The 26,541-nt window shown below is 26.3% G+C and overlaps 1 protein-coding gene across 2 annotated transcripts; it reads left to right on the forward strand.

Moving 5' to 3' along the window:
• Window positions 1-176: 176 nt before the first annotated feature.
• LOC134833525 (dual specificity protein phosphatase 10-like) lies at window positions 177-25,077 on the forward strand. 2 transcript variants are annotated; one of them, XM_063847861.1, is made up of 4 exons: window positions 177-941; window positions 13,519-13,662; window positions 22,293-22,517; window positions 23,814-25,077. In XM_063847861.1, the coding sequence occupies exons 1-4, from the start codon at window positions 881-883 to the stop codon at window positions 24,512-24,514; spliced, it is 1,131 nt and encodes a 376-aa protein (XP_063703931.1). In that variant the 5' UTR covers window positions 177-880; the 3' UTR covers window positions 24,515-25,077. The 2 variants fall into 2 exon arrangements, with proteins under 2 accessions (XP_063703931.1, XP_063703932.1); XM_063847862.1 differs by lacking the exons at window positions 177-941; window positions 13,519-13,662 and adding an exon at window positions 21,999-22,158.
• Window positions 25,078-26,541: the final 1,464 nt, after the last annotated feature.

Genomic DNA, 26,541 nt, shown 5'->3' on the forward strand with positions numbered 1-26,541 from the left:
CGATATCGCGCTATGTACACACACATGCCTACTTTACCTACAATGAACGTACAAAGAGACGATGATTCATCCATGCACAATTGCCACACACGACCCGTATACGAAAAATTGAAACACATTGCCTGCTTGACATTTCTTCATATTTTCTACTATTGAGTCTTCGTCGTTGAAGCAAGTCGTACAAGTCGCAACTGTAATATTTATATTATTATCACACACAATAAAAGAAAAAATTTCGCTCCTTCGTCGACCGAAAAAAAGAGCAAAATTTGGACAAAAATTTGCGTGAAAAGCCCGTGAAAGAGCTTGAAACAATTTTAATCGAGTACGAACCTTTATTAACCGTACTTTAAGGTGTGTTTATAATCGTTTTTCGAGTGATTTTAGACCGAGAAAAAAAACTAAAATTCTCGCGATATCAGCAGTATCATCATCAATTTTAAACGAAAACCTGAATTTTATTGAGAAATAATTTTATTGTCTAAGCAAAAATTAAAGTAAATAAATCCAAGCGAAATAAAGTGAAGGGAAACCATCATCAAAAAACGTACAAATCAGTGTTTAGAGGTGTTTGTGTCTCTATTTTATATTATAATAAATATTTGAAATACATACAAATCGCTTGTAGTGAACAACAAGTGAAACAACAACGAAAAAAAAAATAAAACTACAATCGTAGCATAAAAGTTTCTAATAAAAATTTATGTAAAATTAACGACAAAAAAAATAACGAAACTCTTCAGCAGTGTAAAAATGATGCAAAAATATTAAAAAAAAAATTTCGGCAGCTACCAAAAAAATACCTTTCAAAATTTCTGCACAACGGAAATTTGTCGTTCCATCAACCACCAACTCCCAAAGTAGCCCCAGCAGCAGCAATATGCGCATCAAACGCGAATCACCTTGCCTCGGATTACGCTTCATGCCCATCAAATTAGGAGGTATGTTTGTTTGATTGTCTGTCAGGACACAAAAATTCAAAACAATCATTACTCATCCCATCCATCGTTTCGTGTCGCTGTGTACTTTACATTTATATTAATACATCTGGTCGTTCGGCAAAAATGAATACAAAAACGAATTTTGGTCTAATAATAAAATTTGTTGAAAATTTTAATTAAAAACAGCAAAATAGTGGATTGTTTATTGGATGGTAGCCAATCATCAAAATCATCATCGTTCGCACATCTCTCAGAGGTCGCATCACTGCGCGCGACTGAGAAAGGAAATTTTGTGTGTAAAAAAAAAATTATTTATGAAAAAAATTTCGTTTGAATATTAATAGTCGGAGAGAAAATAGAACGGAAGAGTTCAAATTGTTTGTTTGGGTAATAAATGAGACTCAGTGACTGACTCACTTTAAAAAATACAGTGAAAATTCTATCATAGGGTGCGTAAAATTCAAATAGGGCATATCAATATTCAGAAATTCATACATTTTTCAAAGAAAATTCGTAAAAAATTATGGATTTATAAATATTTTTGATCATTAAGCTAAATTTTTACTATTTTGATCAAAAATTATTCAAAAATATGGAAATTTATTGAGAAAATTCAAAATGATGAATTTCTATGAATTTTTAAAATTTTTTAAGTTTTTCTTCCTTAATTATCATATTTTAGACAATTTGAAAAACTTAAATTGAAAATTAAAATTTATTAGGTAAAAAAAGGTAAAAAATTTTTAATTTAAATTTTAATTAAATTAAAATAAAAAATTAAAAAAATTTAAAAATTTCCCTAAATTTTCTAAATCGCCTTCGAGCTAATTCAAACTAATTTAAACTAATTCAAAATGATTAAAAATTTTAATTGCTCATTTCAAATTAAATCTATTTTTTTGTATTAAATAATAATTAAAAATTTACAAAAAAAATGTAAAAAAATTTGGAAATCGCCATATAGCTAATTCAATTTTAAAAATGTATTTTAAATAGAAAAAGATTCAAAGTGTCTAAAATATGATAATTAAGGAAGAAAGACATAAAAAAGTTAAAAATTCATATTTAAAAAAAAAATTTCCATATTTTTGAAAAAAAATTTCATCAAAATAGTAAAAATTCAGTTTAATGATCAAAAATATTTTTAATTCTATAATTTTTTTTTACGAATTTTCTTTGAAAAATGTATGAACTTCTGAATATTGATATTCCCAATTAGAAAATTCGTAATTTAAATTTTGGGTGCCCTATGATAGAATTTTCACTGTATCAGAAGTATGATATCGAAACATTTTGATAGATCACGCTGCTATCAATTCAATAGATAACCAAAAAAAATTTAAAGCTTCCTCTATTGTTATCTAAGGTCAAGGAAAACCGTTAATTTGCAAGTCTTTGTTATCTAACAAGTTATCGCCAAGCAAAGTCAGCTCCGGTTGATTTTTTTTTATCATCCGAAAAAATTAGATATTGACAAAATATATTAATAAATAATATCAAAGTCAGTGATGAGTCATGAGCCACTTATCTTATGCACGCCAAATACAGAAAAAAAGCTAAATAAATCAAGTTAACGTAGATCTCCTCGCGTACGAGTGCGAACGATCTATTAGCGAATATTTACATGTAAAAGCTGTATTTATTTTGTTTTTGCACCTACACAGCGATTCGCGATCATGTATTAAGATTTTTTTTTGTTCAGATTTGAAAAAAAAATTTTTTTTAATTTTTTTTTAAAAAAGGAGCCATTTCTGACTCCTGACCATCATTAAGTAACATCAAACGTGATTTATCTAAAAATAAGTAAGTTACACGCGCGCATGACTTTTCGTATGACATGAACTCATTAATTCTTGAAATACTTACGTTCATCTGGCTGCAAAGAAAGCTCACACCGAAAAAAATTTACATCACACATTTCAATCGTATGAGACATCATTTTCTTTCTTCGTTTTTATTTTTAAATTAATTTGATCACACACACGTACGTTTTATGTGACTGTCTTGGATATTTTTATAATCATAACATTTTTTTTTTATTTTTTAAACGATTCACACCTTCGTTATTTATTATCATTGTTGTTGCTGTTTCGCGACGACGACTCATTGAGTAAATATTCGCATGCGATTAAAAATAGCTCGGAAAGGCATCCGAATTTACTTTCTTTCTTTTTTTTAATTTAAAAAAATTCGATAAATCACTTGCGATCATCGCACTTGCACAAAAATGGGTCAGGAAGTTAATTCAAGGCTGAAAATAGATTCGCGAATTAATTTCATGGACAGTCAAATAAACGCACAATTGGCTAAAATAAATCAAAGTTAATGGATTTGAGTCTCTCTGAGATTTTTTTTTGAGAGAGAATTTTTCTCTTTGAACAGAAAAATTCTTTTTTCGGGGGTTAAACCTTGAAATCTCTCACTTCCTTAGTCTAGATAGATTTTTTTGCCAAGACAAATATTTTTTTTGTCGTGATTGATTTTTGCGTGCTCAGAATTTAATTATTATTCTGAATGAGTCGCTCCATTTTTCGTTTTTGTTTTGATATTATGCAAGAATTCGAGACAAATGATGACGAAGACAGCAAAAATCCAGTTTTTGATGTGATTTTAATTACAAGCGCCGATTTTGTCTCTTTCTCATCTTCTTTCTAATCGGATAAAAATTCGATTTTTTTTGGAACCAGACGAAATTCTCAGGTTGATGATTTTTTTTTTGTTCGACGACCTTGATCTATCTGTGTTAATTTTTCTGTTCTTTTAATTAAACGAAAAAAAAAATTTTTTTTAATTGATATGTTCACGAATTAAATAAAATGTCAATTTTTTCATGATGTCACCAAAAAAAAAAAATTTTTTTTTTTTTTGAAATTTATTTTTTCCTCATGTAATTCGAAAAAACTGCTGTTAAATAACTTACCAAACTCCGATGAAGCAGCGCGACAAAAAACATGACATCATAAGAGCTCACTTTTTTGCGTGTGTCATGATATTTTGCAGACACTGCGTTGTTGTTGTTGAATGAACTTTAGAACGTCGAAAAATTCTGATGACTCAGGTTTAATTGAAAAAACGTCCTTCAACCTGTTCCGTTCTAAAAAGTTTCATTCATTTGCAACTTGCATTAATATTATTTGTGGTGCAATAAAAGCCATAAATGCAGTGATTGTGGCTATTTATTACTAAACTGTGCTTTATATTTCAATTAAATTCATTCATTTTTTTAAAGTTTTTGTATGGAGTCATCATCTTTTTTTGTGCAATTTATTCGTATTTTATTACAAGAAAAATGCAGTTGATTGTTAAAATGCAAGGAAATATTATTTGCAATCAAATTAGTTATTTTGAGTCATTCTTTTGTCTTTGGATCGTTTAATAAGAAAATGAATTGTTTCTTAGAAAATAATTTTTAAAGTTGATTGATGAGATTATTTTTTTTAAAGTTATTGAAAATATTCTTAGAATCTAAAATTGAACAATTTTTTTAATTTTTATAATAAAAAAAAAATAATAAAGATTTTTTAATTAATTAATTAAAAATTTATTTAAAATAAAAATTATTTAAATATTATTAAAAATTAAATTTATTTTTATTTCATTTATCAAATTAATTAAACATTAATTTAAAATTAAAAATTAATTTAATTAAAAAATATTTTAAATTAAAAATTAATTTAATTAAAAATTATTTTAAATTAAAAATTAATTTAATTAAATTAATTAAATTAAATTAATTTAATTAAAAATTATTCTAAATTAAAAATTAATTTAATTAAAAATTATTCTAAATTAAAAATTTTTTTAAATTAAAAATTATTTTAATTGAAAATTATTTTTAATTCTAACAATTAAAAAGAAAAACTATAAGACTTCCTATTTTTATTATTTTTTTAAAGGATGAGTTTAAGATAATGAATCTTAATTGAAGACTTATTAAGAAAAGATTCTTATTGAACGTCTATAATACTATTAAAGGCTTTAAAGCTTTTTTTAGCTCAATAAGAACTTTTTCTTAATTATTTTTCAAAGAAAATTCATTATCCTAAACTCATCATTTAAAAAATAAGAAAAATATGAAGCCTCATACTTTTTCTTCATTTTTATTAGAATTAAAAATAATTTTTAATTATATTAATTTTTCATTAAAATAATAATTAATCAATATAATCCCAAATTTACTTTACTTTACGCTTTGTCTCTTATTCGAAGGTTCGCAACTTACCTCATGATAAGCAAAAAATCTCTTTGAATTATTGCCATTTAGATTGTCGATTCACTAAATGATTCAGAAATCAAAAATTTACTTGCTCCTGATCTGCTTTGACATTTTTTGAAGCCTTTGAAGGTCTGAAGTTGATTCAAAAGTTCAAGGAAGATTTTACTTTTGAGCTTTTGAGACTTCTCGAACTTGTTTATGATCTTTAAAGAAGTTCGAGAGGTTTCAGTTTAATTTTAAAATCAAAACTTCCTTGAACTTCTAAATCATTTTCAGACCTGCAAAGGCTTCAAAAATATCAAGGCAGATCAGGAGCAACTAAAGTTTTGATTTCTGAATCGTTTAGTGAAGCAACAATCTAAATGGCAAGAATTCATTGAATCTCATTAGCAACTTTGTATCCTTGTTGATACAAATTAATTCTATTTATCAACTGCATCTTTCTGTAAAGAAAACATCCGGAAATATCTGTAAACTTACCCAACTAATGCAAACAAAACAGTTGAGTCATCTACCGCCGAGACTTATGACAATAACACTTATGATTTACGCAGTTCTAAGCGCTAAACGCGTAATTAACCGATGAAACACCGCATATGGGGATGATCCATACCACAATTCTTCGTAACTGTTACTTACTCGGAAATTTACTTGGAAACGTAACTTTTGTAAACAAAAGTCGTCATCCATCATTCGAGTTCGGAAGAAAATTAATATAGGTTAACATTTCTTCGTTAACTCATTGACTCATTTCGAAAAGAGATTTGTCAAAACTTCACGTGCTTAATTGCTTGAAACTCAGTTGCGATAATTAGCATTCCAAGGTTTTTCAAGGCTGTTTAATTGTTAGTCTTAACTGCTTATTATTAGTTGTTGCAATCTAGCAAAGTTGCATGAAGTTGCAAAAAAAATATGATTCATAAGCACTTTTAGCGTGTTTGTATGCGGCGTGAATTTGTGCATAGCTAAGCCACTTTACTCTTTAAGCTTTATTCAAATTGCGTTAGAATGGACTTGTTCGCTGTCTCGCAACTACTCGCTGGAATAGAAAGAGAAAGAAAAAAGAAACTGGTTTGAGCGTTTCTTATGTTTCTTATGTACGTTTCCCGTATACGAGTTGCAACATCAAGTCTCGAGTCTGGTTTACCTAGAAAGGTCGTATCGTGTGATTTTTTGCTGCACAAAGTATTTCAAGTCGCATATTTTCTTGTTTCTTTACAGTTATTGGCTAGTTTTGTTTTTTGTTATGAAACGACTTTACCGCACCTCCAGCAATTTTGGTTGCTTGGGAAAACTTTTTACACGTGGCGTCAAAGCTTATCTCTAAAATGCCACGATGACGCGCAAAACTAATGATGATTAATGCAGATCACTTGAAAGAGTCTCCAAGTGCAAAAAATTCAAAAGATAAGATTAAATTCTGATTGATTTGTGATTAATTCTAGAAAAATGTCAGTAAACATTGTTTATGTTTTTCAAAGCGGAATCATGACGAATGAATCCAGCAGAAATTCATTTGTTTATGAAATGGGTTAAAAAATTGATCTGTAAACAAATTCACGTGATTCTAAGTCAAAATAATCAGAAAATGACATGTCAGAATGTGGTTAGATACTTTTTTTTCAGTGAAATGTCTGTGGTTGTGGTTTCGTGTTCGCAGAAAAAATGTTTTGTTTGGTAAATAATGAAATTTTTATGGAAGACGTAATTTGAGAAATATTTAACGATTGGTTTGAAGTTGATTAGACAGAATTATGATTAATTTTGAGCATTTAAAGCATTTTAAAGGCTGTCAATTATTTAAAAAAAAAATCCTAAAATTTTTTAAAAAATAATTAATTTAATTTTTTTTAAATATTTTTTTAATTATGAAATTTAATTAATTTTAAATAATTTAAATAAAATATAATTTTAATTAAATTTATTAATTAATTTAATTTTAATTAAATTTTTAATTAATTAAAAAAATATTAAAAATATAAAAAAATATTTTTTTAAAATAATTAAAAAAATAATTATTTAAACTTTTAATTAAAAAAATTATTTAATTAAATTAATTAAATAATGTTTAATTAAAAAAAAATAAAAATTAATTAACTAATTGATTTAATTTAAAAATTTAAATAAAATTAAATTAAAGTAATCAAGTAAATTAAAATAAGTTTTAATTAAATTAAATAAAAAAATAATTAATTAAAATTTTATTTATTAAATAAAAAAATATTATTTAAACTATTAACGAACATAACCTCAAATTTTTTTTTTTAAAAAAGCGCAATATTTTCAAAAAACATATTTCCTTACTAAAAGGATAAATAAAAAAAAATGAATATGAAAATAAAAAAAAATATGAAAAATCTTTAAAAAATATCTTAAAGGCAAAAACAAAAAATTTTTGAGGTTAGGAATTTCGATCTCTTTTTAACCTCAAACTCTTTCTATTAATTTTTTTACTTTGAAAATTATGAAATAAATTTATTAAAAACTAAACAATAAAAGCGGATATAATTTTTTCCATTAATTCGTCTTTGAAACTAATTATTCAATATAATTTTTAAAAGTCATAATCAGCAAGAATCGCACTTCTTCTTATTATAAAAAAATATTATTACGTAAATGCAAATAAAAATAACTTGTCATGCAATTGTGGGTACTTATCGACTGTTTGCAGTTTATATTTACAAAAGTTTCAATTCAACTTTTTTTTTGCTTTAATTACTACCTACCTTTTGCGCAATGTATTGTGTATTTTGTCGACGTCAGCTTTTTGAAGCTTTTGACGCGAAATTCGATCAATCTTCGAGGAATGGAAAATTTCCTTAAATTTTATTTTACTGAGAGATTTTTAAAAAAATCATGATGATGACTAATCTCAGGACTTGACCAGTTTTATTTGCCATGTACCATGAGAAGTCGAAGATAATCAAACATTTACGTTGTCAATACGAATTGATTTGCAAATATTTATTTATTATCACACTTCTTTGATCTTCTGTCCCTCTGTTCATACAGAAATGAAAATAAAAATTTTATTTCAATAATTCCGAAAATAACGTCATCATCCACGAGAGAGAGAGAAATCAAGCCATCAGATAAAAATATTAAATATCAATCGTTTGGCATGTCTTTTGTTGTTCTCTGCCGTTGAAGTAATTCAATAACAACGAGTAATACGACTCGGTAAACAAAATATTGTATGACGTTCGTTTCGTTTCGTGCACCGACTTTTATACTTTAAATATCTTATGCAAACATAAACAATTACTATTATTATTCCGTACGTAGAGAGAATGTATGACGTTCAGTAAATGTCCTTGTTTATAATGTTACATGACATAAGCAACAGAGGCGATGAGTCATCCATACCGGCAATAAAATGCACCAAAGGGTGGTAAAGTAGGGAGGGAGGGAAAAGAAATAAGTACATAGTACTACTAGAAAATGTTAGAAAAAAACTACGTCTAGTTTTTGAAATGTCAGGTGCACGGAAGAAATTTTTTTTAAAACGAATCCTTTTTTGTAACCGCAAACTTCGTATCAAACTGAAATATCACGTAGTTAGGTGTCAGTTGTTAAAATTAACAACATATGGCAGCGTTGATGATTAATGCAATTGAATTGATTTTCGTTCAATTATATTTATTTACTGTTCCCCTCGCGTAATAAAATTCTTCAAAAAATTGAAGTAAAATAAACAAGCAAGTGACGGTTACGAAAACAGGGGATTAATATCTGATCGGAAAACTTCATGTTCATCAATTAACAGTCAAGCGTTAATTTTTATTCTGGAACATGAGTCACAGTTTTATTTTTGCTTATATTAATTAATGGACTTCATCATCAGAGATGTATCCCGTCGCGATTTTGCTTAATTATTTGTTCTGTGGATTGATTCATTAAATGGAATGGAAGACATAAAAATGACAGTTCTTATCACTCGTTTTTTTGTATTGTTTTCGTTATATTGGCGATTAATTTGAACACATGGTCGTCATACTTTTTTTATGAGGCAGGGATGGATCGTTTTGAAGTTTCAGAGTTACTTGATTTTTAATACAAAAATAGGCTGTTTTTGGTATTAATTAGCTGATGTTTTGATTTATTGAAGAGTTGATGATGATTTCAGGTTTATCTCCATCTCAGTCCATTCAATTTTGGGCTTAATTTGGATTGTCAAGTAGAAATCTTTATAGGTTATACTCTTCTTTATGAAGGGTATGTTTTTTTAAGAATCTGAATACATATGTTTATTAATTTTTTATATTCTAGAAGCTCTGTCGGATTGATTTGACCATCAGTTCTGTTAAAAATAGTTCTTCTTTTTTCTTCTAAACCAGGGCAATAGCATAGAATATGTGCTGATGATTCTTCGTCATTAAAGCAGATTCTACATGTATCATCAGATACGAAGAGTTAAGGCTCTTAATACAAAATAGGCTATTTTTGGTATTAATTAGCTGAGTTTTTGACTTATTGAAGAATTAGGACTCTTAATAAAGTTTTTTGAAGATTACTTACCTAAAATTGATCCAAATATTAATTCTTCAGTTCTAATTGATCTTCTGAAAAGTAAAAAAACTTAAGAACTTACCTCGAAAGTCTAAAGAATCCTCATGAAAATTCATCTTCAGATCCTACATCTCTGCATCTTCACATCAAATTGATATCTCATGTCAGAGGTCGCCACTTTGTTTCAGGGTTGTTTGATAACGCCAGCATTATTAAAGCTCTCTTATCACACTTGATTAAAGCAATTTTTATATTTAATAAACTCTGTGACAAAAAATGAGAAAAAACAGATGACTTCATTGCATCGCCATTATCTCCTAAACTGAGTGATTCAACCAAAATGTTCCTCCGGAAATAATTACAGACCACTGAATTCAATGTTTATTTTTTCCAAAGGGCAAGAAAATTATAGTCCTGAACCACAAAAAGACAATAAATCATATGGAAAAGCGGAAACATTTAGGGTATGAGTCAGCTTTGATGTCCCCTCAAAATTTACTTTCTATAGAAAGATCTATTGAAAATCGTTGAATGAATCATCTCCAAAAATGTCTTAAATCCCGTAATAAAAATGCATATCACACTAAGCTTCTAAAATTTAACTAAAAAAGCTAAGGTAATTATTATCAGCAAATTGTCTCGTCTTCATTCCATTCTACTCTATTATTAGTCATCATCGATTCAACTGGAAAATCTATCAATGAAAATAGCACTTAAAAGCATGGCGCCGTCATTTGATCTCCTTGTAACCGAAAATTACCGAAATTTTTTCATATGTATTCAAAACAAAATCTCTTCTATGATGAATCATTTTTTTAGCAAGTTATCCGATTAAAACTGTAAAAGAATTCTTTTAACACTCTGTTATCTTTGTCTCTGTTCGATTCCAATTGCACTTTGTCAATTTTATGACATTATGCTTTTAGGAATACGAAAAAAGAGAAAAAGGTGAATAATAGTGATAAGACTTTGTTAATGACTGGATGTCTGCCCTTGACTCATACAGAATATTACGCAAAATTATCTTTTTTTTTTTTTGAAATGCATTAACTGCATGATTCATTCCAGAATGTTTGTTAAAAGATGACGAACATCCCCTAGAACGAACTAATGCAAGGGTAACGAACGAAAAACGCAAGATAAGGCCCTAATGACGTCTTATCATATACATAGAATGGTAGTTGAACAAAAAATTAATGTGAGTTTAGTCACCCTTAAAATAATAATCATAATCGGAGGATGAGTCATCGTGCGTTCAAGGATGCCTGCAATGAGAAAAGTTGTAGAGAACAAAGGGGATGCTTTTTGTTAATTGATATCGAAACTGCGTTTGAGAAGCAAATGGAAGTTTTATCTTAAAGGTGTTTGTTTTGACGGGAGGAGGATTAAAAGTGATTCAGTGGCTTGGAGATACTAATCGATATACTAACACGAAACAAATGACATTTAAGTCTTCTTAGGATAAGAAAGTCTTTCTACTGTCATGAAAATTAGATACAAGGACTTCAGGATTATCAGAAAGTTGAAGCTTAAACATTTTTAATCTCTTTAGGTCTTAAAAATGTTTAAGATTCAAGTTTTTGATGATCCTGAAGTCCTTGCATTAATTTTTCATGTCTTTGAAAGAACTTGAAAAGATGGAAAATGCATGTAATAGGATTCGTGAGGGCATGTTAGGTCAGTTCATGGAAGGAGGAAGCACTTAAGATACTTTTATGTCGTTAAATTTGATGGAAATTCACGCATCGTTGAAATCGAAGCAAACAAATTTTAAGATCGATATTAGGAGTTTGAGCTATTCTTTCATACTCATACTAATCAATTCTACTAACTCTTGTTAGTAAGCAATTTTAAATCTCGAGTATGGAAGAATAGCTCAAATTCCTAATATCGATTTTAAGGTTTGCTTCGATTTTCGATCTATGCGTGAATTTCCATCAAAGTTTAACGACATAAAAGCATCTTAAGTGCTCCCTCCTTCCATGCACTGACCTAACATGCCCTCACGAATCCTATTACACGCATTTTCCATCTTTCCTCATGCCTACTCCTCCCACAGACAATCCTCTTAGAACGCATTATAAACGAAAAAAAACCAACAACCAAAAATTTAGTACTCCCCAAAGAGGAAATAACATAAACAAATGCAACGTGATTCACGTATAATTGAAAAAGACATAAAAGTACTCTGTAAATATAGTTTGAAAACGGGAAAAACGGATTCTTTTAATAATAAAAATAATAAAATACACACTTCATGCCAATCTGCAAACATTGAACCGAGCTGAGGGGAAATATGATCCGTTTATGAATTCATGAATCTTGATCGGATGCAGGAGGAAATTAGGGATGTAAAATGTTTGATATTTCAATATTAGCGGAACATGTGGATGACTCATACCTCTCAATATTTTTTACTTGAATTCAGTGAGGGAGTTGAAATTTGTGAATATTATTTAAAATTCGAACCCCTTTTGATATGTAGTTGATAATAGACAACCGGCAGGCGGTTTTCATCAGAAAAACAAAGCTTTGTTTTTCTGTTATTTATCGCCTCCGGATTCTGTGGGAAATATTCAAATGAGAGGATGTCAAGATATGAGTCATACTTGTCTAATAAGAACATGAGGGCCTAAACTGTTCGTTATGCAAGATCTTTATCTTTATTGTTTTTGTGTTTTTTCAGGCACCTCCTATGAAACATTAGAAGGGTCCCTCATGCAGTTCTATTAAATGCATTAATGGGCTAAAATTGTCACGATTTTGTGTTTTACTTTTTTATTAACGAAACCTGAATTAAAAATTAATCATCGCCCTTATAGAAATAAATAAATAATAACGATTTCTTACTCACCATTCATTCGGTGCATTAACCAAAGCACATGTTAACCAAAAATAATAACAATGCAAATGAAAACAAATGGTGAGTCATCGTCTATTGGCTGGGATTTCGTCATTACAGAGGGTTATTTACCTTTTCGACAAATCCTTCCTTTCTTCCGAAATTCTGACCCACAAAGACTCATTGTTCACTTTTGTTTTCGTTTCAAGGAGATTCCCTTGTTTGATTTTTTTTTTCGAGTATGAATCATGAGTGCGCAAACAAAGACAGTTGTTTATTCAATTTTACTGCCAAAAACAGACATGAGATGTGTTATTGATAGCTGTCTACTTGGCAGGAATTGACCGAGAGAATGAGTCATATGAGGGATGTCTAGAATGTTAATTGAAAGTGTCTCGCATATTAATTTTTATTTTTTTTTCCGTAGAAATATAGAACATTTATGTTTACCTGGAACATTGGTACTACTTTGTATGCATAAAGCACGAGCACTTTAGATTTAATCTTTTTTAATTTTTTTGCCGGATAATTTTTTTTTTCGTAATAAAAATGACATCTGTCAAAATTTAAATATTTTTTTTTAAATTATTTAAAAAAAATAAATTTTAAAAAAAATAATTAATTATTTAAAAATTTAAATTAAATTAAATTACTAAATTTTGTAAATTATTTAAATAAAAAAATATTAATTATTTTATAAATTATTAAAAAAAAAAATTTAAATTATTTTATAAATTATTTTATAAAAAACTATTCTAAAAAAAATTTAAATTATTTTATAAATTATTAAAAAAAAATTTTTTAATTATTTATAAATTATTAAAAAAAAAAAATTAAATTATTTTATAAATTATTTAAAAAAAAATTAAATTATTTTATAAAATATTATTTTATAAAATATTTTTTATATTTAAATTTTGACAGATGTCATTTTTATTTTAAATAAAAAAATAACCGGTAATTTTTTTGCACCTTTTATAATTTTTTTTTTGTTATTTGTGTCGTTACAGTTAGCCACAATAATCACAATAGTAGCACTAATAACAACAAAAAGTACAAAGATTCATGTGATGACTCATCTAATAACTTACCAGCACCCGGTGTTATGAGAGCACCCTTATCTCGAAGCTTTTCTAGTCCAGCTGTGGCATATGGTAAGTAACCTTTTGATAAAAAAAATATTTAAATGTCAATTCAAAAAATGACCGTTAAAAAATTTTGTGTTCAAGTCACGTTTTTTCTTGCAATGTGTGATTCGTATTAGAACAATAACCCTTCAGAAAATGTTGAAATTCGTCGTAAAAAAAATTATTCAATGAAATTCTGTTAAAAATGAATCGCGTGTCTATTTAGCTCAAAAAATATTTCACAATAGAAAAATTTCATTCATATTTCATTCTCGACGTATTTTGATTCAAATCAACTCAAATTATCATCAATGAAAATTCCTTCGCATGTCTGCGATTTCAATGAAACTGCGAAATGCGAGCGAATCCGAGATTTATCGCAAAAGCATCTGTTTTGCTTTAATTACCAACAATTCCATATTTTATGTCGCACCGTTTCTCGGAAAGCATAATTACGTTTTTTTCTTCTTCTAATGAAAAAATGGAGGAAATAAGAACAGATGTTTCAGAATTTTCTTCCGAAAACGTCTTCTGATGCAATAAATTACATTATTCACACATTACCACATACATTAGTGACACGTGTGTCCCTTTTCCCACATATGCAATTTTTCCGCAAAGGGAGCTAAAAAGCGTAATTCATTAATCTTTGTTACATTATTCGAGCTAATCGACGATTAATCCCGTCGTCGTAGTAGTACTACGTTCTAATTCAATTTCATTTCATTCATTCAGTTGAAATTTGTTCAAAAGAGATAACGAAGTCAATTGAGCGTTTCAGCATATCATTATTATTTATAAGTAGACAGAAATGTGAAAAAAAGTGTTCTGTTACAAAATGTTTTGTGAATGAAAAAAATTATAGCGGAAGTAGTAATTGTGTTATATTTATTTACATTTTTTTTTTTTGAGTTGTGTGAGATAAGCTTCTGACTCGTAAAATTATGTAAGAATTGAGAATAAAGTGATAAGATGGAATTAAGGAGATCTGATTTTAGATTTAAAAAAAGACGAAAAATTGCAAGAAATAATTTTTTTTGCTTCGTCCTTTAATCGTTTCAATTGTTCATTTCAGTTTCATTTTAAAAAAAATAAATTAATTAAATTAAATAAAAAAAAAAATTAAAAAAAAATAAATTAAAAAAAAATTTAAAAAAAAATAAAAAATTTAAAAAAATTTTTTTCAAAATTAAATTAAAAAAAAATAAATTAAAAAATTAAAAAAAAAATTAAAAAAAATTATTTAAAAAAATTTAAAAAAAAATAATTTAATTAAAAAATTAATTAAAAAAATTATTTAAAAAAAATTAAAAAATTAAAAAACCATTAATTAAAAATTAAATTAAAAAACCATTAAATAAAAAAATTAAATTAATAAAAAATTAAAATTAATTTATTTTTAAAATTAAATTATTTTTTTTAATTAATTTTTTTTTAAATAATTTAATTTTTTTAATTTAATTTTATTTAAATTTTTTTTAATTTAATTTTTTCTAAATTTATTTTTTTAGAGATTTTAAATTTAGAAAAAATTAAATAAAATCATTAATAAATAAAATTAAATTAAATAAAAAAAAATCTATTGAAAATTGATTGATTTTTTGAACAAAAAGTGACAGAAAATAAACTTACCTTTTGTTGAAATTTTTGAAACTGAAACACTCACGTAATTTTTTTTCCAAAACAAAACATCTGGAGTCTGCGGTTCCTGTGATAAAAATAATCTCAAATAACCCAAAAACCGCAATTTATCAAAATTCAACAGAAATTTATCAGAATTTCAAGAAATTACGCTACATAAATTCAATGAGAGTCGCAATTTCGATTCCAACATGTGTTCCCGCTCCGAAAATAGAATTTTAATCAGAAATTTATTTCGAATGGAAACAAACGATTAGCTTCGCAGTCTATGGTTTCCAGACGTTTTTAATTAAAAGCAACGGTCCATGATGTGCGGCTTGCAGTTTCACGATCGTTTCCTAGAAACTACTTTTTATTTGCTTTTTTGTTACTCTTCTTAAAAAAATACGAAATTGACGTCATTCTGAGGGAATCGACGCTAATTTATTAGAACTGACTTGTAAAAAAAAATGACGTTCATTGACTTCTTCTCCTTTTCGTTTTTTTTTTGCACGTCGGTCATTCAAAGAATATGCTGAGAATTTCCTGTGTACTTTCTTCAAAGCATAAGTTGTGAAATTCATCGCATGACGTCAGATGTGCAACGACCGAAAACCTTTTAAATTTTCTTGTCCTCCTACACGAAATTCTGGAATTTCTGTAAAGAAAGAATTTCTTCATTAAAATTTTCGTCTAATTAGTAACGGATTCTAAAAATACGGCGCGCGAAAGAATGGAATTTTACGAAATCGAAATAAAATTGGTGATTTCGGTTATTTTTAGAACGCGTTCGCACAATCGGATCGGAAAAATGCGATTCATAAACGTGATGAGTCTTTATCATCTAAAATTAGACGGAAGAAAAAAAATTTCCCAACTATTTTCCTCCAAGCTGTTTCTGTGGCAACCATAAATGGGGTTTCGTGAGTCATCAATGCGGATTTCTCAATTTGATGATTTGTGGAAAAGTCCCAGAATGAACTGGATAAGCTAACTGAGTGACAATGTAGCACTATAGCGGTTATCTTATCTCAATGCGCGTAACCTTAAATGATATCATTGTTGAAATGGAAAAAATCAACAAAGAAGTTTTGATAAGAATTTTATGAAAAAAAAAAAATAATTTACTGTGTAAAAAAGGTTTGAAGTGGATTTTTGAGTATATAACGCCATGGCGTCATGAAGGTTTATGATTTAATGGAAAATTTATTTGGTTCATGGAAATTTGGATGATTCAGAATTTCAAGTTAACTTTTAGAAAAAAGTTAGTTTTAAGAAGTTAGACTTAGTTTTAAGAGCTAAGTTTTTAAGAAAAAGTTAGCTTTAAAATCTAAAAAATTAGTTTAACGGTCTGAAGTTAAAGAAGATCTAAAAAGTTAGCTCGAAGATCTAAAAAGTTAGTTTTAAGAGCTGAAGTCAGTTTTAAGATCTAAAAAGTTAGCTCGAAGATCTAAAAAGTTAGTTTTAAGAGCTGAAAAGTTAGCTTTAAGATCTAAAAGTTAGCTTTAAGAGCTGAAGTTAGACTTAAGATCTAAAAAGTTAGCTTTAAGAGCTGAAGTCAGTTTTAAGATCTAAAAAGTTAGCTTTAAGATCTAAAAAGTTAGCTTTAAGATCTAAAAAGTTAGCTTTAAGAGCTGAAGTCAGTTTCAAGATCTAAAAAGTTAGTTTTAAGATCTAAAAAGTTAGCTTTAAGATCTAAAAAGTTAGATCGAAGATCTAAAAAGTTAGCTCTAAAAGCTGAAAAGTTAGCTCTAAAAGCTGAAAAGTTAGTTTTCATGAAAAAACTTGTAAAAACCGAAAACCAAACATTCCTTCACGCCTCATGAAGATTTCTCATCAAATCATAAAAGTGACTCAGAATCTCTTTGTTCCGCGTTTCATGGTCAAACTTTCTATGATTCAGCTCCGCAAACAGAATTACTCAGCTCACTATAGAATTGCGAGACAGAATGAAAGGAAATCCTTGTTCTGATTAACATTTCCATTGACAATGAAAGCTTTCATCAAGTCAAAGGTTTCTTACTCATCGTCGCATTCAAATCACTATCCTGTTCTGTATTCCATACGAAAAATATTTAAAGAAGCAATTGAATTGATAAATTATTTAAATGCATTGATAGGGAGTGGTGACTCACATCGATCGACTGAATTTTTCGTTGCGGGGCAAAGGACAATGACTTATTCATGAATGTCTTCGTATGTTTGTTGACAAACGTTATCAAAGAGTCCAGGAAGTGATGATCTGCACGTGATTCTGAACTTTTCTTTGACATTTGGTGAAAAAACTTGAAGAAAAATGTCAATGAACAATAAATCACATTCATAAAGAAATGAAAACTTCTGGTTGACTCATCAACTTTAACACCTCGTAGAATTGTTTGATTTCAATTAAATAGCAATTAAATGCTAATATTTAATTATTTCCCATATAAACACGACTTTGCACTGATATCATCGACATATAACATTTTTGCGCAATGACGATAAGCTACGACGTGTCTGTATATTTTTTTTACAACTCATAAAAAAAATAATAATTGTAAAGGTCACTTTTGTAGTACAAATTAACAACAAAATAAACAACGGGGACTTCCTTTGAGTGAGTGAATGAATGACTAATCGCACCGACATATGGTTCGTGGCATGCAACTATTTTTTTTTCTGACTACATAGCAAAAAGCGTGAGGAAAATAATAAATTGCACGATTGACGAATGGAGTTGAGTAAGGGACTGAACTGAAACCACAAAAATTAGATCAACAGCTTTTAACGACTTGAATAGATTTTCTTAAAAAAAATTAAAAAATTTTTTTTTTTTTAAAAAATAATTCTCGCTACTGAACAAATGTCAATAACTTTATCAAAAAAAAAAAAAAAAAAAAAAATGTGGGAGTCTCGTTCCCACGATTATGTGTCATACTTAAAAAAGTAAGCAACAGGATGTTTGATAAGGGATTAGGTCATGTTTAAAATTCATGTTGTTCATTTTTTTATGAAAAATTTATTCGGAAGTATGTTCCGGTAAAATTTTTTCAAGTGGCAAAATTTTTAGATTTGGATTTGTAATACCTGATATTAAATTTTTTATTAAAAAAATTGTTCAATGTGCGATTTAAACGACTTTTAGAAGATTTTTAAAGAAATTTACAAAAAATAATAAAAAGTTTTAATTAGAAAAATTCTTATTTTTTCTCTTTGTAAGAATTTTTATTAATTTTAATAAAAAAAATAAATTAAAAAAATATTAATTTAATTTAAATTAATTAATTTTATTTTAATTTATTTTATTAATTAAAATCTACAAAAAAAAATCATTCAAAAATTTATTTAATTAATTTTTCAAACTTTTGATTTTTTTAAAGTGTATGAAATATTTCAATTTAAAATATTTTTTTTTTGAATTTAATAGAGATCGATAAATTGATAGTTCTATTAAATAAAATGACGTTTCTTTAAAATATGCCTTTAAATCGATGAATACCTATAAAAATTATTAAAAGAGATTTTTAAATTATTTATTTATTTTATTTTTTATTTTAAGTTAAAAATTTTATTTTTAATTAAAAAAAATAATTAATTCAATTTTTTTAAATGAAAATCTCCTAAATTAAATTAATTGAAATTTAATTCATTAAAATTAAAAATAAAAAAATTTAAAAAAAATTATAAAATAATAAAATTTAATAAAACGTTAATATTAATTTATTTTTTATTTTAAGCTAAAATTAAATTTTAATTAAATTAATAGTAACATTTTATTAAATTTCATTAATTTTATTATTTTATATTTTTTTTAATTATTTTATTTTTAATTTTAATAAATTAAATTTCAATTATTTTAATTTACGAGATTTTCATTTAATGAATTTTAGCTAATTTTTTTTAATTAACAAATTAATTAATTTTTTTATATCTAATTTTTAAGTTAAAATAAATAATTTTATTAAAAAAAATAAAAAATAAATAAATAATTTATTTTTTTTTAATTAAAATAAATCGAAAAAATTCAGATAATTTCCTTAAAATTAATTATTTAAATTTTCATCTTTAAATCTCTAAAAAAAGTAAATTTTTAAGACATTTTATAAATCGCACAAGCCTTTGATGACAACATTTCTCACACAAAAATCGCGTCAACGTGATTACATGATAGTGTCATTAACATTTTCGTCTACATAGCGAAACATGCGTGCGATATGCGGACACGAAATTCAGACATAATTATGTTTATATTATTAAATATCTTGTCAAAATATCGCGAGTTATTCGGTATGGTGTGTGGTTTGTTCAAAAAAAAAAGTTGTTTAAATAATAAAAAGAAGGAAAACAAATACATAACAGACAGATAGATACAAATACTTTGCCCGTGGATATGCGGTGAGTCATAATTTTTTGGGTGTCTCTTTTATTTTTTTTTATTTCTTTTATTTATAAATAAATGTCGCAAAAAACTTTTTTTTTTTTTTTTTGATTATAATAATATAAATTTCAACCCACATCACGGGCACACGGGTACAGCGTTTGAGGGTCAATTTGTTTATTTTTATTTATTTATAGCGCGCTCGTGCAAAGATCTCTCTTGAAGAATAGTTTCCAAGGTGCAGCCAGATGTCTCACTCGCACGAAATTCTATAATTATCGGCTTTCTCCTTATTTTGTCGACAATTCGCAGTAAAAAAAATTTCTTCCTCTCTTTTTTTTTGTGTTTTGCGTACAATGCCGATCAAAAAATATAAATAGCTCGTTAATGTGTGTCGGCGGCAAAAAAAAACAGCAGCTCGATATTTTTTTTTCTCGCACACACACCTGGATTGTTCATCATCCAGTTGAACATTTATTTACAAAAATTCAAAAATAAACAAACAAGCAAGCCCACAACGAACCGATCTGATGACTAATCTGACGTAATGTCACTTTTCGCTGCAAAATGTCAGACTTTCGATCACTCGAGTGCAACGAGACAAATCGAAAAAATTTCCAACAGCGACATTCGGTCAAAGTTGAACACGAAAAAAAATAAAAATTTCGCTTCATTAATTCATAAAAACGGATGAAAAAAAAATTAATTGCCAAACGGAACTGGTTTCATGACTAAACTGTCAAACATTCGCCAGACGCCACAGAACGAGAGAACTGGATTTGTCATCAAAGAACGAAAGAAATGTGCTAATTCTCAATTTTTTTCGGTAATTTGCTGGAAGGTAGGAGTTTTTGTGTACAAAATCGGAAATAGTTTGGTGTCTGATTCTATGTGCAGATAAGTTGTCTCTTCGGTATTTACGATGAAATTTGATGATTTTATGTTCTCGACAGGAATTTCTAATTGGATTTTCATGTGTCGAAAGAATTTTTGTCAATGAATTTCAAACAAAATTTGTCAAAATTTACTGATTTTTAATTTTTTCTTAAATTTTATTTTAAAAAATTTTAGAGGAGTAAATAAATCAAAAATTTGAGGAAGATTTTGTCAAAAATTAATAAAAATCGAACACTTTTGAAATATTTTGATTGAATTGAGCTTTAAATTAAAAAAAAAAATTATTGAAAAAATGTTAGATTTGTCATATTTTTTCAGAAAAATTAGTTTAAAATTAATAAATATTTAATTAAATTAAATAAATTTTTAAATATTTTAAATATTTATTAATTTTAAATAATTTTTTTCTGAAAAAAATAATTTATTTTAAAAATAAAAAAAAATAAATTAATTTATTTTAATTGAAATAATAAAATAATTTAATTTAATTAAAAAAATAATTAATTAAAAAAAATAATTTAAAATTTTATTTGAAATTAAATTAAATAAATTAAAAAAAAATAATAAATAAAAATTAAATTAAATTATTTTTTTTATTTTATTAATTAATTATTTTTTTAATTTTTATTATAAATTAATTTTATTGATTGAATTTTATTGTATTTAAAAAAATAAATTTAAGATTTTTTTACACCTTAAAGAGACATCAACTCAAAAAAAATTTTAAAAATTATTTTAAAAAAATAAATATTTTTAAAATTGATCATTTTTTATGAATAAACTTACACTTAATTCAACAGTAGTTTGTCAATTTTAATTTAAATAAAATTTTTAATGATTAATTTGAAGAATATTTTTTTGAAATTTTAGCTCAATTTTAAATCATTTGAGCATTAAAAATAAGGATTTTTCTCAGAAATCTCATCAAAAAAATTTTTAAGTGAAAAATCTTCCTCTATAAACCATTTTTTTATATAAAATGACCCGACATTTGCCCCTTTTCGTTATCACATCAGCCCTGAAAGCTGACGTAGATCTCTTGAAACGCTCAATAAACAGGAAAAACGACGATTTTTCAAGGAAACTCATTGACTTGAATTAACTCGTGAAAATCTGTCGACAGTTTGTCTTAAAGAAACCACGCAGAAAAACGATTTTCTCACGACGACCTTTCCAAATATCAAAATTTTGTAACAAATCCAAACAAAACACAGCAAAAAAAAATGTGAAATATTGAGACAAGAGACACCGAAAATCTCCGAACGACACACGCTTAAGTCCGTTGCGGCAGTATTGGTGAGCCGACGTTGTGTGAGTGCGCACACTTGAATGAAACGAAGGCAATACCTCGTTGATAAAACGGCATGAATCATCGCAATATGTGTTACGAAGTTTCGTTCACGTACACAAAAAAAAAACGTTCGGAACGTGAAAAGAAGACTGTGAGTAAATTGTGCACAACAGTTCAGTTCTAGATCTGACTTAAACTTGTTTGCGTCGTCGCTCGCAAATCGCTCTCTAATTCTAAAAAAAAAATCGAATGAAAAGACAAAAAAATAATTTTTAAGTGAAAAAAATTAGAAAATTAATTTAAGAAATAAAATAAAATAAAAAATCAGAAAAAATGACGATCGCCACATATTGCTGTACGTATTAAAAAAAATAAAAAAAAAAATAATTTCTCGTAGTATGTTGTCACGCGCATGAGTCATGCCTCAAAGCTCGAAGCAAAATATAAATAAATAAATAAAATAACCTCGATTTCTCGATTTATTTGCAGACATCGAATCGCATCCCGCATCGACACTTTTTCCACACTTGTTGCTCGGCAATACACACGATGCCGTCGATCCCAGCAGCTTGGGTGCCAATTGCATCTTGAACGTGACGAAACAGCCGCCAGTGACGAAACTCAAGCCTGGCGTCAAGTACAAACAGATTCCAGCGAATGACACGCCGCACGAGAACATTGCGCAGTACTTCCAGGAGGCATTTGACTTTATCGGTAAGTTTAAAAAAATTTTTTTTTGTGAAAAATTGTGAAAAAATGACTCAGAAGCGATGAATTTCCAATGAAGTTGCAGGAGTTGTGTACCCTGAGTCATTAAGTGAATAAGCGGTACAGTCATTAAAAATTGCGCCAATTAAGTGTTTGAGCCCTTATTGAAGATTTTAAAGGCTTTTATAAAAAGTTTTAAATGCTTGGTTTGGATTAAAAAGTAAAATTTTAGAAGCTTGAATAATTTTGAGACCTAAAAATGAAAAAAAAGTTAAATTTTATTTATTAAAAATTATTATTTTTTTTTTGAACTTACCCAGTTCAGGATGATGAAAAAAAAATTATTCTTTAAATTTTATTGCTTGAATTGAATTTTTTTATCAAAACTTGAGACTTTATAAGCCTCTTTAAAAAAAAATAAAGCCTGAGAAATAAATACCTGAATTAAAAAAATTAAAATTTAAAATAATTTAAAAATAAATTAAATTATTTAATTAAAAAATTGAAAAATAATTAAAATTAAATAAAAATTAACAAAAAAATAAAATAAATTATTTAATTAATTTTTTTTATTTTTGTTTTAATTTTAATTCAAAAATTTCTAATGAGACAAAAAAATTAAAATATTAAAAATAAATTTAATAAAAATTTTTTTTTATTAATTTTTTTAAAAATTATTTTAAAATTATTTTAAATTATTTATTAAAATTAATTTAATATTTTAATTTTTTGTCTCTGTCTCATTAGGATTTTTGTGAAAATAGGAGAAAAAAATAAAAATTTTTTAATTAAATAATTTAATTTATTTTTTTTTTATTTTTATTCATTTTAAATTATTTTTTAATTCATTTTAATTCAATTTTGAATTTTCAATTTAATTATTTTTTATATTTATAGTTTTCGAACGTTAAGTTCGAACGATTTTCAGATGAAATTAATTTTATTTCTCTCTATTTGAACTCAAAATTATAAAAAAATCTCCAAAAATTTATATTTTTTTAAATAATTAAATTCATTCAATTAAATTTAAAAAATTTTTCATCAAAATTTCAATATGGAAAATCTTTTTTAAATAAAATTAGTTAATTTTTCGATTTTAATAAAAATTGTAATTTTTCATGAATTTTTATTCAAAAAATGTCAAAAATACTCTCATTTTAAAATTAATTTTAAATTTTTCCTCTGATATTTTTTTAAAAAATTAAAAACTTCGACAAAAAAAATGAAAATATTTAATTTATTCGCATATATTTCAAATTATTCCAACTTACCTGATGAATTTTTCCCTTTTTATCTTTACAGAGGATGCCAGAAAGAAGGGCTCCAAAGTGCTCCTGCATTGCCAAGCGGGAATTTCGCGCAGTGCCACAATCGCCATTGCCTACGTGATGCGCTACAAAGCCATCTGCCTCGTCGATGCCTACGCTCTAGTCAAGGATGTGCGTCCCATCATCTCGCCCAGCTTCAACTTTATGGGTCAACTACTCGAACTCGAGCAAAATTTACGTGCATCTGGCACACTCCCGCCTCCCTCATCGCCCCAAATGGCGCAACCATCGCCCGCCTTCTCCGAACCTAGTCGCGAAATCTTCTTCGATTGTCGTCGCAAATTCACCGAGGAAGCCGACGAATGTCCCGAGCTGCGAAACACCACGGACGACGATGATGATGACAGCGAAGAGGCAAATTCCATGGCATCGAGTCCGTTGTCGCCATTATCGCCGCTTTCGGGCAGCACAACGCCCTCGCCATCATCAAATAGTTCCGGGAACCTTTTTTCGTATTCGTCGTCGGGGAGCTCCTCGTCGTCGTCGTCGTCAAGTCACCAAATACCCTGCAAAACGCGAAAAATTCAACTTAGCTCACCTAGCATTAAGAGACAAAGCTTTAATTTGCCCACAAATAGTCTAAGTCTTAATTTAAAGCCAATCACTGTAAATAAATTGCAACAAATACCGCAACTGGAGCAAGACAGCAGCAGTACTTCGAGTAGTTGTAAGTAAACGTATAATTATTTATAATTACATTTTTTTTTTCGTGATACATGTTAGCTCATAAAAACACACAAATCTAGATAAATTTCTTGTTCTGTGGTATCAACTTGTACATAAAACTGATAAAAAAAATAAATTTATTATTTATACAAAAATGAGTCAACTTTCTTCTTATCAAAAATTAAACAATAAAAGCACTAGTTGAAATCGACAAATTATCATATTGATAAGAAATCCGTTTGCCATCAAAAATTTGATTATTTTTTTATAATTTATTTAAAAAAAAAATATTTTTAAGCGAGTGTCATATATTTTAGGCGTTTTTTATGAATTTTGTTTAATATTATATTTAAAAAAAAAATCCTAAAAACAAAAAAATCGAAAATTTTGTATGAAAGTTGTGTGAATTGCGATTTTCTCAAGTATTTAAATTATTAAAAGTTGAATGAATTTTTCAAAATAAAATAAAAAAAAATATTAGTTGTAAAAAAAAAATAAATGTATAAAATATTATTATAATTATTCTTAATATATATGATGAGAAAAAAAAATAAATAAACAAAGAAATATGTTTATCGGTATAACAAAAAAATATAAAAAATGCATGTTTTAATGTTCGTTCCATGAATCTTTGGAAGCCATACAAAAATAAACTGTTCGAGGAATTTGTAAGTTGTTGCATTGAAGGTAAGAATAACATATTTTAGCTGGAAATTCATGAATTAAAATGAGATGTCAATTAAAAAAACATTTCTTTTTCAACACATATCTGAAAATTAACGTAATACAAGGAATTTTTGAATTTTCTTCGGATTTTATGAAAAAAAAATTTTAAAATGTAAAAAAATTATTACATGAAAAAAAAATCTTGTAAAAGCGTTAAAATGTTAATAAACGTTGTGAATTATTACGAAAAATATGAATATTTAATTAACATGTAAACTTCAAGGTTTCTAAGTAATTAATGGTCCTAATAGAGAATTTGATCGAAAAAAAAAATAAAAAAGTGTCTATTTATTCAGTTGTTTTTAAGAAAAAAATATTGAAAAATGTTTAGACAACTGAAAAATAATTTTTTCTATAGAAAATAGAAATTCAATAATTTTTTTATTAATTTTTGTGTAATTTTTAATTGAAAAATATCAAATTAAAATTGCAAAATTATTAATAAAATTAATTATTAAAGAAAAAATAACTGAAATATCAAAAAAATATTTTAAAAGTCATATTGACAAAAATAATTTTTTGAAAAAAAATACTTTAAATTTCATTAAAAAATTCAAGAAAAATTGAAAAAAAATAAATTGAAGACAAATTTTTCAGAAGTTGTAAAAAAAAAATAAAAATTTTGAATAAAATTAAACTTTTTAATTAAAAAAAATAAATAAACTTTTTATTAAAAAATTCATGAGATAAATTCAAAGAATTGAAGTAAAAAAAAATCGTAAAATAATAAAAATTCAAAATAATTTCAAGAAATTCATAAAAAAATTAAAATTTTGAATGATAAATAATTTTAAAGTAAAATATTGACATCCTTTTAATTTATTTTTTTTCCTAAAAAAGGAAGAATTCATGAAAAAATAATTAAAAAATCCTAATGGAAATATTCGTAAAATAACAAAAATTCAACAATTTTTCAAGAAAGTAAAAAAATAAACTTTTGAACTCTTTTGAATGAAAAAAAAATATTTAAAAAAAATATTTTAAAATTAAAAATTGACATCCTTTTAATTTATTTATAAAAAATTAAAAATTCATGAAAAAAAATTAATGAAATTGAATCAAAAAAATATTCGTAAAAAAATTAAAAAATTAAATTAAAAAAAAATAAATTTCGTAAAGTAAAAAAAAAAATTAAAAATTGAAGAAATTTTAATTTATTTATTAAATTTTTTTTGATATGAAAAATATGAAATTAAAAAATAATTTCAAATTGAAAATTTATTTTTTTGATAAAAAATAAATTTGAAAAAAATATCCATGAAAAAAATTTTATTATTTATTTTTTTGATAATAAAATATAAAAAAAATCC

The sequence above is a fragment of the Culicoides brevitarsis genome, chromosome 3 (genome assembly GCF_036172545.1).
Source record: "Culicoides brevitarsis isolate CSIRO-B50_1 chromosome 3, AGI_CSIRO_Cbre_v1, whole genome shotgun sequence".
Lineage (NCBI taxonomy): Eukaryota > Metazoa > Arthropoda > Insecta > Diptera > Ceratopogonidae > Culicoides > Culicoides brevitarsis.